Here is a 13,718-nt window from a genome sequence, read left to right on the forward strand (position 1 = left end):
TGCGTGTTGTACAGTACAAATGTTCATGTTATTTTAAAGGATTATGGTTTAAATCCTCCTCACTAAACCAAAGGAAATCAAACACCCACAGCTTCCCCTCACACATATGGATGTAGGTCCCCTCTGAACTCACTCCTCCTGCTCATGAAAACACACCAGCACAGATACGCGTGTCCAGCTGTATTCAACCTGGCCTTGTTGTGCTTCCAGTTCGGCGTGGGGTCACCCTGGGTAAGCCCGACATCAAGGTGGAGACGATAAACAAGGAGACCCACAGCTTAGAGGAGGACTCCGGCAGCGTGTCCACAGCTTCGCGGATGGTCAAGGCCATGTACTCGGTGAGCAGCAGCGGGATATGTGTGCTTGGGCAGATCACTGTTGACACAGCCTGTAGTCATAGAAGAAACCTCAGATTAACTCAGTAACCTCTCCCTACGCTCCACTGTACATTTTCAGTAAAAACAAACCATGTTTCCCCTGTAACTGCTCCTTTTAACTCTTTTAACGCCATTTTCTCTTCTCCTGTCAAACTCTGTCGCCTCCTTCCCTCTTCTGTTTTGTTACGGCACCTTTCTCTCCTCCTTTTGTTTTGTTTTGTTGTTTGATGGTTTAGTTTCTCCCCTCTGTGTCCTTCTCTCCTTCAAATCAGCCCTTTAAAGATGACATAGAGCTCAAGTCTGACCTGCGCAGTGACACCCTGGACACCCGCCAGGAGTATGACCTTAAGGTGAGCTCACACAGATACATATTCATTTATGTCAAACCAGGGGACAGATTGTCTCCAAAATCCATGGAAGCTTACTTTTTCCCCTGACCAAAATATGAAAGCAGTTTAAGGGTTGTGACCTCAGAGAAAAACCACAAACACATTAGATTCCTCTTTACTTTGACCTAGAGGGGCTGCTTTTCTCATCTCTAATCATAATCAGATGTACTTCATTATAACCTGATTGTTTTCTATAACGAAAAGATGCTGAAAGCAGTGAGGATTAGGTTGAAATTGCCCGGAAACGATCAAACTTTTAAATGAGTGAATCAACTTTGTCTTTCCTTTTTATCTGCTTTATTGACTGTAGTCTGAGTTCATACACAACACAAAAATTAAAAATTTGTGATTTTTTTCTCTACCTGTCAAAGCTCCTATTTCCTTGTTTTGTCATCGTCGGACATGTGTTGTAACTATCATTATCCTGACATGCTACCTTGACTGCTGACCTGCTGGCGTGATGTTGCTGTGACGCGTCTCCAGCTGATCTTATGCTGGTTTGGTCACCCTGTGTGGTTTGACAGGGTGACCACGCCCCCTGCTGTCTGTCAGCTTCCCCCCTGACCGCATCCCAAGTGTGAGGTAGTTTGTAGGCCCCCTTGTCAAGATCCAAGATTCAAAAAGCTTTATTGTCTCTACCACATGTAGAATGAAATATCACTCTCAAAGTCCTGATGTAAGTCTGATAATAACAAAGAAGAATGGGATAAGGGAGAGACCTAAGAGTGAGTAAAAAATATAAACATTTGACTAAACATGAAAACATAAAATTATGACTAATGAATATGACTGATGAACTCAAGTTAATCAGTCTGACAGCTTCTGGGTAAAAGCTGTTCCTGAGCCGGGTGGTCTTGCTCCAAATGCCCCAACGCCGCCTGCCAGAGGGGACAGGGTCAGAGAGTCTGTGTGTGGGATGGGTAGAGTCCATCGTGACTCAAGTGGCCCTCTTTCTGCATCTCTTCCTGTAAAGCCCCGTTTCCACCAAGCGGTTCAGTCCATTTCCACTGACTAATCCCAGGACAGATCCCCAAATAACCAAGATGTGTTGTCCCACTTTTGAGACCCTTCCATAGGAGTGCCAGACTAAACGGATCAGATCCTGAAAGGTGGAGCTACAACACTGCAGACTGTTGATTGGTCTAAAGATTTGTCACTTACGGTTGACAGCGGCTGCTGTATTTCTCCTCACGGCACACAGTCCTCTCTTAAACAAAACTTCATTGCACTTTATAAAAAAGAGCCACATGGAAATCACATGGAAGAGAAATTGCTGGATGACTTCCATTGTTGCTCTTTGTTTACTGTGTCATGTTTTTCTTCTTTGTTGCATTTATTAGCGGGGTACACCATGCCACGCTGTTATGGTGTCACACTATTATGTTACCAATGCAGCTATCAGCATCCGACTTACACGCGGCCTACCACGAGAGGGCATGGTTGGCTGTGGAAACACAAAAAAGACCGTGCTTAACCAAACCAAACCACACTGCTTGGTGGAAACAGGGTTTAAATGTCTGTGGTGCTGGGTAGGCCGCTTCCCACAATCCTCTGTGCAGCCTTCACCCCCCCTGCAGAGCCTTCCTCTCTGCAGCAGAGCAGCTGCTGTGTCACAGGATGCTCTCTGCCACACATCGATAGAAGCTCCTAGGGAGCAATTCATAGTTCTCTGGACACGTCTATCAGTGACCCTCCTGATCCTACAGTGGGTGTTCACTCTCTAGGTGACCCAGGCTTTATCCCATGGTTTTCCCTTTTGCAGTGGTCTGATATGCCTGACTTTAACTCCTCCCGTTTGTCTTTGTCTTTGATGACTTGTGTGAGCTCCCCAGACGTTTCTTTTTCACACTGTTTCTGATGTTCACTTCTGAAGAGGACTGCAGCAGGTCAGCAGTTAATAACACTTCAAACACCTGTCTGGCGATGAGAAAATAAGGAAATACACTTAAGTGAAGACAGTATGAACTTTTTTGAACTTCGTCAAAAGCTTCTGTGAGGAACTTTCTGTTGAGGTTAAATTTTGGCGTCCCTTGTCGACAAAGGCCTTGTACACATGTACCCGGGCATTTTCAGAAATGAATATCCTACTTTGTTTGTTTTTAGGAATAGTTGTGTAGAATAGTGACTGGGCGAATCTGCCATTAAGTTCAGCTCAAAGTATGCCAAACCCATACCTTACATTGTTTTTCAGATGTGAAACCTGTGCCAACCAATCAGAATGAACTCATTTAATGTGACTTTTCCTGGCGTACACATGAACCCAGATTTTCCAAAATCCTCACTTTGTCCAGAGTTTTCAAAAAACATTGTTTTTAGTGACGTAAAACTGCTGTTTTGTGTGGATGACAGGCCAAAACGTTTTGCAATATGCAGTTTCCTAGACACCCGTTATGTGTGGACATGTACAAAGCTAGACCTCTCACCTGCTTACCGGTCTTGGCCTGTACTTCAATAAGAAGGGTGTTTTCTGACATTATTTCATCTGACTTTACTTTAACATCAAATTTGATCCCTCTGTGATCTGTCAGTTGTTTAATCTCAGACCTGCCCCCCTGATTGTGGTTATTGAAAGCTTAACAATTCATTAATGAGTCACTTGAAAAAAACACCTCTTGTTTTTGTAACATAATTGTTTTTAATTTTAGAATTTCCTGTTTTTATGAGACACTGTCTAGTAGGGCTGAACGATTTTGGAAAATAATCTAATTGCGATTTTTTTAGACCCACATTGCGATTTAGCATACGAGTTTTTGGTGTGTGGGTGTGTGTGGGGTGGTGGGGGTGGGGGTGGGGGGCGACGTATATCTTCTGCATTGTTCACTTAACACAAGTTTTAAATCATTTTATAGTATGACTAACCAACAAAAGATACTGTTAGCAGTTAAACAAGTCCTTTTTGCATTTCTTAATTGAAAAAGAAAAAGGAACACTGTGAAATTTTCCTGAACTCCAGTTGTCAGTAAGAGTAACAAACCATACAGGAAAAAAGTGACAAAGGGGTATGGCTCTACGATCTACTGGATGGATCTTTGTTGCCCACAGGGTTTTTTGCCAGAAAAAAACAGCATTTTGAGTTTTGCTGGTTTTAAGGGAGAACAAGTACAAGTTACTATATTCCCTCCAGGTCTGTGTACATAAAACTTTTTTTTTTCTATTTTAATTGCAGTGTTTGCGATTTGAAAATTGCATTCTATTACATTGCGATGTCTGTTTAAAATTGATTAATTGTTCAGCCCTACTGTCTAGTAAAACAGGATTTCCCATGATGCTCCACTGCATGACTCGTTGCTGCATGTTTTGCTAATGCTAATCAGAGGTGTGGGGTCAATACAAGTAAGATAGGTTTTTCAATGCGTTTAAGCTAACAGTTCCATGTTTCATGTTTCTTCATTGAGGCGATTCAAATTTTCGTACATTCCTATACTTTTCAGATTCCTGTTTTTACAAGATGGTATCTCATAAAAAAACAGGGAAAATCAAAAATAAATATTTTCTGTTATTTCGAGAGCATCTCACAAAAAAAACAACAAAAAACAGGAAACTCTGAAATAAATAAAGTCCTGTTTTTATGAGGTAGTTATCTCATAAAAACAGGAGCATTCTTTTATTTGTGGGGTGAATGCCATCGTATGCTCTACCAATCTTGTGATAAAAATGCACATTCAGAAGGATTTTAAACAAGGAGAGATTGGCAGACTAAAACTCAGTCCATCTAAACTCCCTGATCTAGAAGCAAGAAGTTTTATAAAACCACTTTCCCTGTCTTATTCTTTAAATACCTCAATGAACACCACACTCTACCAGACTGTCATTAACCTATAAACCTGGAGTGTCTGCTTTCTGCTAATGATTACAGTCTTAAATCCAGACATTTCATGCACTTCATGTTTCCTCTTGTTCTGTGTTAAAGAGCACAACCAACAGTGCTAATGTTTATTCTCTGTTGCTAGACAGCAAGTATGACTTATCACTTCTGACTCACAAATATGACTACAGTCCAGTGCAACAATCCCCCTCTGCAGCAGTACAAAGTGCTCTCTCAGTGCAGCTGTCTCAGGCCTGGAGGATTTTTAGACCTCTATCTGTCCTCTAGTGTTAGGTGTGTGTTGATGCATTTTTGGCATCAGCTGCTTTTTGGGCAAAAAACACTTCAGTTCAGCGTCAGCGTGTTCTACTTTATGCACTGATTCTCATTTGGTGAGGTAAATGTCAGCGCTGCTCTGGATGTCTGTGGGAAAGTGAAAGCTGGGGTTTAAACGCAGGAACAAGAGCTTGATTTTTCTTTCAGTTTTGCTGCTTTCTGTCTCTTCTGCCCTTCACTCTCTTTCCAGCTGTTAGGCAACTCACTTCTCTGATTACTCAAAAAGTTGGCCTGCTCATCATAGAGATTTTTTTGGAGACAAAGAAGAAAAAAACAGCTCAAGTGGAAAGAAATTTTAAGCAAATAAAGCACGTTCATGTGTAATTCGCCCATTCAGCTGGCATGAATCATTTATACATCTTGACACTGGGGGGCTGGGCTTAGGTTGTGAATGTATTTTCACGCATAAAGCTGCCAAAATGTTCAGCTGAAACTCCCCCCCATGAATATTTTGTGAGGGCAAACACACCAGCCCTGGAGCTGGAGTGCTGCCTTGGATCACTTTGAAGAAACACAGACATGAATCCACCCCAGGAGGTGGTTAGATCACCCCGACAACTGCCTCAACCAGACTGCTTTTTTTTCCTCTCCCCACTGCCTGAAGCACCAAAGCAGTGATACAGAGTTAGAGATGAGTCCGGGGAGAAGTGGGGTATGTAAGAGACAATGAGATGGCAGAATCATGTCAGAAATGAGAGTAGTGTATTCAGCAGGGGTTCAGTGAACGGGTAAGACCATCTTTTCCACCCAGACAATCTGAGATCATCGCTGCATCTTGGCATGGATCCATCCTCCTGGAGAGGCCTGGAGTTACACACAGCAGCATCTACTCATGAATACCAAAATGACCAAGTTAAAATTTCAGATTTTCTCCCTAACGATAATAAGAGAAGAAACTTAAACTCTATTATTCATACCGCAATGTTTTAGAGCAGGTTACGAGGATCTGATGTGCTCAGACTTTAAGCGTTTTAACATCAAGTTTGCTTAGAGCTCCTGTGAGTGTGAGAATGAGAATGAGGACTGATTCCTTTTTATGAGCTGCAAAAGCAAACGAGACCATCAGAATAAAGAGCAACTGTTTCCATGTTGTGATTTTTAATGTGTGGAACCGCTGCCTCAGGGTAGGTTTCAGATTAAGTGATTAGTCACATGCTGCTGCAAAGAGAGTTGTTTATACTTTCTAGGGCAATGTTTGAAATGTTTGACTGACTATGAGAAAGCTGGATGAGCTTTTTTTTTTCCTTTTTCTATGAACAACCTGGTGCATATGGGGCGGCTGTTATCACGATAATGCAGAACATCACATACCTGATCAAAGTTTTAAGACCAGGGGAAAATTTGCACAGATTCATATTTTTCACAGTTGGATCTTAAAAAGGTTTCAAGCAGAGATCAAAATGCAAAAAGAAGAAATGTGACCTAAAAGTTTGAGCAAGCAATTTATAAAAACAACATTAAAAGTCTTTCTGACCACTTAAAGTGCTTACCATTTCTAGTCTTATTCACCCATCCACACACTGCTGACAGAGTTTTCTGTTAGGAACCACCAGTTTTTTTTTTAACACATTCACACCTATTCATACACGTGATTCATGGTTCAGTGCCTTGCTCAAGGACACTCTGGCATGCGACTGCAGAAGCTGGATACAAACCCCCAACCTTTCGATTGAGAACAGACAACTCTACCACTGATCTAAGTTCCCCTGATCTAAGTCACCTTGAGAACATTTGGGGATGGATGGGGAAGGAAGTTGACAAAAATGGAGCTCCTCATCACTGAGTTTTTTGTGTGATCAATTAATTTTTATTTTAAAAAAAGGCACGTCATGCCCCCCCCCCCCCCCCCACACACACACACACACAAAATAAATAAATAAATAAAAAATAAAAATAAAAATATGGCGGCATTCCCCTTCCTTTAATCTCAAGTATGTAGTATGTACAGTATGTAGTCCTCTGAGCTCTCCTGTGTTCAGTAGGTCAAGGTAAAGAAAAAAAGTAATAATAATAATTAAATAAAAAAAAATAGTAATGAATAAATAAATAAATAGTCACAACCAAATACATATTCTTCATTCCAGTAAGTCTTTTACTGCTGCAGCCGAAAAGGTCTAGGTTGGGATTGTTTTCTGACTGGCCCCTGTGTATTTCTCCTACAGATAACTCCATGTCTTTTATACTCAACAATGTTTGCAGCCACTGGGTGTGTGTAAGTGTGTAAGGGGGCTTCCAGTGCAGGCTAGAATTTTTCAACTGCAGTTTAACCCCTCTGGTAAAATCTGGGTCTGTGTGGAGGAGTTGTTCAGTGATTTCTTCTTTTTGCATTTTGAAAGTTGGCTTAGAATTTGCGAAATTTTTCAACTGGTCTTAAAATTTGGATCAGGTGTGTGTATATCTTCGTACATGTTTCCTGATGTGTTCCCATAATTAAACTGTTGTAATTTAACATTAACTGCGAATGTTAGCCCATAGGTCGATTGAGGAGTGATGTTGTGAAAATTTATGCCCTTGATACAAAACAGTTACACATTGGTGCCCCTCAAAGCTGGATAAGTATTGGTGGGAAGAGATCCATGGTGCCAATCCTGGCAAACAGCTTTATGCCTTTTTGTTTTGCTCCTTGATTTGAAATGTTGCCTCTGATACACTTGCTTTGTTTTTCGCTGCATTACCAGTCAACACGGTATAAAAGTTTACATTTCAAAAGAACTTTTGTGCATTTTGACTAATTGTTTTGATAGTAAAAATTTAAATATTTCTTAGTTTAAATAAATATTAACTTCAGTAATTCCATATACTCATTTTTTTGCTTTTTACCCAGACATTACCAGTCTTATCCCACAGTAGGTCATGCAGGTTATTATTTAACACTGGTATTGGATCGCTATTGGTTGATACCAAAGCCCAGGTATTAGTACTGGTAACAGGACCACAAAAGTTGGATCGGTGCATCCCTAAATGACCTCACAGCCATTTTGGTCTATAAGGCTATTATCCAGAGCAAAAACAAGGAGTGTGTCCAGAGGGCTGACCAGGTTTGGCATTCACCTCTTAAAACCTGATTAGCTACCCCTGTGTTACCCCTAAACCTGACGCTGTGGTTGGCTAATTATCACATTATTTACAATGACTACTTTTTAGAACTCTTTTTGCTGCTCAAAAGTTGTGTAGATCTGATTGGTTGAGACCGAACGGCTAAATAAATCTTGCTTTTTACGTTTGTGTATGTCATTAATTATGGCACCACTCCAGAACACCCTGGGTTGTGGCTGATTAATTTGTAAGACCCAGAACAAGACTGTTTCTGAGATTGATTTGTGGGCACAGAGCAGCCTGCTTAACAGTGTTTGTACCTGTGTGTTCGGCTATCATGAGGAGGGTCCGCTAAAGTCACCGCGGTCCTTACGTGGTATCATGTCAGCTCATAAATGACTTTGGCACAGCCTGTCCTGTTAAATGTGTCTGATTTATTCACTTATTTAGTTTAAGGGGGATTTATTCTTTTGAATCTTTTAAACATACTTATATATTCCCCTCCGCTCTGTCTTGGCCTCAGTTCTGCTGTCACTCTGTGGAAACGCTGATTAATGTAAAATGCAACTTGGCTTGTTGGCGGGGGTGTAAAACTGCGATGTGGTAATTCTAGTTGAGGACTTGTTTTCTCCATACATCAATTTGCATACATTTCTGAAAAGGGACTCTGATCCCAAGCAGCTGAGTCACAAAGAAGAGTGCAAAGTGCCCTCGCAGCACAATCCTAATGAATCTGAGCCTGGATGCTGACCGTTAAGACACACAGTTCACCCTGACCTTCTGCAACGAAAAGAGTTTCTCTGCAAGTACCAGGATGTGGTGTGACATTATCATAGAGGGATTTTCACCTTAGCAGTCTTCACTCTGGAACACACAAAAAATTTTCCCAGCATGCACTCCTTACTGTTCAAACTTAACGCCCACTTTGTGTGCCTCCCTTTGCAGGATCCCACCAACGGCTACTACAACGTACGAGCCTCCACCCACGACGAAGGCCGCCCCGCCTCCCGCTCCACGATGCACTACTCAGACTACCGCTCCCCTACAGGAACACCAGGGGGCGCTGCATCCATCAGCAGCAGTGCAGGAGGCTCGGGAGCTACAGCCAGCGGTGGAGCCCCTGGTCCCCTCACTTCCCCTGGCCCCCTCACATCTCCTGGCCGTCCCCAGGCCTGCTACGACCCCAGACCCCCTTCCAGACTGTCCCACATCAGCTACGCCCAGTTCAACACCTTCACTCGTGGAGGGCAGAGCCAGCAGCCCCCAGCTAACCCTGCCTCAGTGGCTGGCGACTTTCCAGGGGACTGCAGCCTTTTGGACTCCACTTCCCAGCTGGCCTATGACAACTATGGATACCCCTCACATTACCAGACCTACCGTATGGGTTTCGCCCCGTCCAGCCTTGCCCCGCTTGAAGCTGGGCCATCTTATGAGATGTATGGGGTGGGATCTGGAGTTGGCCCCCCTCCAGGGGTCAGCGTAAGTCCAGGGGGTCCTGCTCCCCCAGGAACAGAGACTGGACTAGGGAAGTACGGCAGCTCCACTCGCTTCTCTTACACCTCACAACACTCCGACTACTCCCACAGCCGACACACACAGAGGATGCAGACTCACGTGTGAGACAGAGAGACGCATAAACACCTCACAGTCTTAGCAGAGCATGAGGACGCATCTTATAAATAGTGTTACACTTAAAAAAACACACACACAATCATAGCTACACGCACACATTTTCACACACCAACGCCCTGCAGAACACAAAAAGAGGAACATCACACATGCACAGTCAGAAGACCATGCCCAGGAGACAGGGAGGGTGTGAGAAACACGGAGGCTAAAGGAGAGAAAAAGTTGAAGGAGGGAGTTTTAGCGAGACAGGGAAGGGAAATTCCACAAAGTTTTGATTTCCCTAACTCCCAATGTGTTTGTATATCTGAGCTCTGAAAGAGCAGACGGCGCAAGTCACAATCAAGACGGGGAGAGAGAGCGAAAACCAGAGTGGAGACGAGATCACAGATCTTTAGAGCGTAGCTTTTGCTATGAACAGACTTTGTAAATGACAAGAGAGAACGTCTTAAGGCAAAACTGACTGACTGTTGGATTTGGTACACACCAATTGGGAGAAACCTCAACCAGTGGAAGTCATTCCTGGCCGCCATTTTTTTACTTTCTTTTGCTGGTTGTCTTATCCATGATCATAGAGCACATATATAGTTCCCATCATGCCCTTCCGTACATTGGTACATGCCATCATGCCTGTGAGGCGGCGTAGGGATGGGGTGTGCGTGTGTGAACTGGGGCGGGGTTTGGAGGGTTGTCATCATTTTGCACTTCATCTACAGTATTCATGCTTAGACGTCCCTTATCTATATCTGTGTAATGTCTTCTTTTTATTTGCACACTTGACTAGAGCTTTGTATTCTATTTTTTAACATTACAGAATTATTTTTGTCAATGTAAAACATGTAAATGTGTATGTATGGACCAAAAGTTTGAACGCGGGCGCACATAACGGGACTTTGCCTGGGGGATTCCACTGAGACAGGGTGAAGAGCTGTGCCAACAGAAGATCCTGGGTTCAGGATTGGTTTCACATCAGAAAGGTGTATCGGTGTATAAAAGAAAACCTAGTGCCAAGTGTTCATGTTGTTCTTCACCTTAGACCATGTATATGCAGTAGAAGCTCCTTCTATTGGTGACTGTTGCTTTACAAACCAGGCTTAGGGGCCTTGAGTCATTCCCAGACATTATGGTAGGCTGGAGCCTTTTTCTCTGAGCTCTTAACTACACGCCTGGTGCAGACGGAGAGAAAAACACAGATGTTGGGTTTAGAACTGAGTGGCCTTATAGGGGAACATGTCATACATTTCCATTTTGAATCATTCCTCTTTGTCTGTCTGCCAAAAAACGGCCAGAGGAGAATGTGTATGGAGAGGTTCAATGAAGGCTCGTCCACAATATTGACATGTAGTAGTGTGTGACTGCGAGTGTGTGGGTGTGCGAGTGTGTGTGACTGAGAGAGAGTTCAAGAGGGAGTGTGTGGGCGTAGGCGCGCACATCGATTTGTACAGTGTGTTTGTATAGATGTGTGAATGACTGCGTGTGTATGGGAGGCATATTATAAACACACAGAACCCGATTCAACTGTGTGTGACTATCGTATGCATCCTGATGGGTATACAGTATGTGTGTGCGTGTGCATGTTTGTGTCAAAGTGTGCGGGTGTGTGTTTCAGTATATGTCCATATCATTTCTCTCACAATCCTGTTACAGTACTTTTATACCTCTGGTAGGACTGTATCCTGTATTATTGTGTCTTTGAATTTAGGAAAATCCAATGTTTATCTTATTGTACTGTTCTTCGTAGCAGAGAAAACTGTTCAAAAGATGTACAACGAACGTTATCAAACTCTCATTTTTTAATTTCATTTTCTTCAATATTTTTTAAAAATGGTATGTAATTATTTTTCCACAGTATTACATAAATAAAAGCACTGTTTTTTATAAGAAATCTGGATTTGTCTGCTTTTGTTCAGGTTTATCAAAAAGTGTAAGGAGGGCAGAGGCACAGCTAGAGAGTGGCCAAGTGCGGCAAAGACCCCCCTTCAAATTTGATTGGCTATTACTGATAGATCCCTAGTTATGATTGGTTGTTTGCCTTGTCAGTGGTGGGCCTTAATAATTAAAAAACTGTTAAAATCCAGGATGTCAAACATACGGTCTGCAGGCCAAAACTGGCCTACCAAGGGTCTGATCCAGCCCATGTAATGAATTCAGAGGTGAATAGGAAACCTGTTGCAGCAAGGTTCAGTGCTCAAGACATACAGTATTCAGCGCCACTTTGAGGCTCAGCATGGCGAAAAATACAACAGCTTGTAAGGACAACTAAGAAGAGAAGAGAAGAGAGAAGATCCATGAATTGCTGGTGTGTCTGAGAAACCAGCAGTCTGTTTTCATCCGGCACCCAGAGGTCAGTGATGCAGTAGTGAAAGCCAGCTACCTAACTGCTAATGAAATAGCATTAGCATCAAAGCTGCATGATAAGAAGGAGTTCATGAAAACATGTAGCAGCCGAATACACAGACAGACAGAACGAGGGGGAGGAGGGATTTAAAAGATGAACCTGAACCTGCGAGTCTTGTATGTTTTCAGGCAGGTCGTTCTAAAGGGAAGGGGCCCTGATCTAAAAGGCCCCATCTCCTTTGGTTTTAAGCCTTGACTTTGGAACAACCAGGAGGTTCCCACCTGAGGATCTAAGGCTAAGGGCTGGCTCAAAAGATCTGAAATGTAACTTAGAGCCCTGTCGTGCTGTAATAGTTATCAGTAACGTATGAAAATCTCTAACGGTGTGCCAGTGAACACGCCCCTGTGACAGATGAAAGGCAGCTTGAAATCTATAGTTATAAAAATTAGGGATGTCCTAATCTGATATTCTGATCGGAATCTGCACCCAATATGGTTGTTTTTGGAGGATCGGTTAATATCAGATTTTGTTAAGTGATCAGGACTAGGGATGTCCCGATATTATATTTTCACTTCCGATACGATACCGATACTACAGCATTGAGTACTGGCCAATACCGATATTAATCCGATACGATATCAGCATTAAACATGTATACATGTTTAAATGTATACGTTTTTGTTACTTGTTTGTAAACACAATATTCAAACTGGGCTCCTCCTCCTTGGCACAGTGCCAGCAGCAGCACACACCCACTGCCTCAGACAGAAGCTACGTGAACACACCAAGCAGCAACCTCCAGACTAAAATATGTAAGTCTTGTACCTCTCCCATATACTGATTTCCCCAAACATTTTAGTTTTGGTCATTTTTCTGCTATCTGATGTGTCAAGCATCATGTTGGGCTACCGTCCGGCCTTGAGTTCTATTCGGAAAACTGGTTTAAAATCACTTAAAATCGATTTGAATATATCCCTTTGCCTATTTTGCATAATTTCTAACATGTTTTGCATTCATCAAAAAAAATATGAAGCATTTGCCCATTCACTGTCATCAAAATAAACAAACAAATTTTTTCCTACTATTTTCATATTATGAAGTATCATGGTCGGGGCGATCATCAAGAAAACAAAATTTTTGGACTTTTATTTGGAACCCACCTCAAGGACAAGTTATGGTATGAGTCAGACACATCTAAGGGATCCAGGGAAACAACTGGAAGGTTCAAGGTTGCTAAGTCTATCTTATCTATATAAATAAATCTATCTTTTACCTGCTTCTATGTAGTGAACACTTTACGGTATCATGTGGGGCTACCGCCCCATAACTGTGAATAACACGTTTTATCTGCAAATTGGTATTTTCATAAACTTTTGAGGGACATGTCATAACAAGAAGCCAGTTCGGTTACTTTAGCTTACTGTTAGCCTGTTATATTTGAGTAAACTTGAAAACATCATCTGGGGTGACTTAGCATCATGTGGGGCGACCACTGCTGAGCATTTTAAATTGTTAGATATATGTCCTTTATTTGTAGTTTCAGTATATTTTACTGTATAAATGATTTATATGCATAGAGTCCATTGTTAAAGCATAACTCTTGGTATACTTTAACATCTTTATCTAATACTGCTACCCACAAGACTGACGATATACACACTAGCCTAGCAACCACCTGGGCATAACGTTTCTCCATGGGAGAGACTCGAGAGCTGTGCACCTGACTTGGCATATTAGCACTTGCTAAACACGGGTATTTGACGCATACCTGCTCAGTAGAAAGCCATATCACGTCGCTCTTCCTCCTGAGC

The 13,718-nt window shown here is 42.4% G+C and overlaps 1 protein-coding gene across 4 annotated transcripts in view; it reads left to right on the top strand.

Annotated features, from left to right (window-relative positions):
* kirrel1a (kirre like nephrin family adhesion molecule 1a) overlaps window positions 1–11,432 on the top strand; it is a 47,054-nt gene extending 35,622 nt beyond the window's left edge. For 3 of the 4 annotated variants that reach the window (XM_074699397.1, XM_074699398.1, XM_074699396.1), the window contains 3 exons: window positions 211–338; window positions 614–727; window positions 8,889–11,432. In XM_074699397.1, coding sequence (XP_074555498.1) covers window positions 211–338; window positions 614–727; window positions 8,889–9,563 — 917 coding nt within the window. In that variant the 3' untranslated portion in view covers window positions 9,564–11,432. The remainder of the gene's footprint in view (window positions 1–210; window positions 339–613; window positions 728–8,888) is intronic. The other variant, XM_074699399.1, reaches the window with a different exon arrangement.
* The last annotated feature ends 2,286 nt before the right edge of the window (window positions 11,433–13,718 follow it).

This window comes from Halichoeres trimaculatus, unplaced genomic scaffold, assembly GCF_033239565.1.
Source record: "Halichoeres trimaculatus isolate MK-OKI-2021-1 unplaced genomic scaffold, fHalTri1.1 fHalTri1_scaffold_22, whole genome shotgun sequence".
NCBI lineage: Eukaryota > Metazoa > Chordata > Actinopteri > Labriformes > Labridae > Halichoeres > Halichoeres trimaculatus.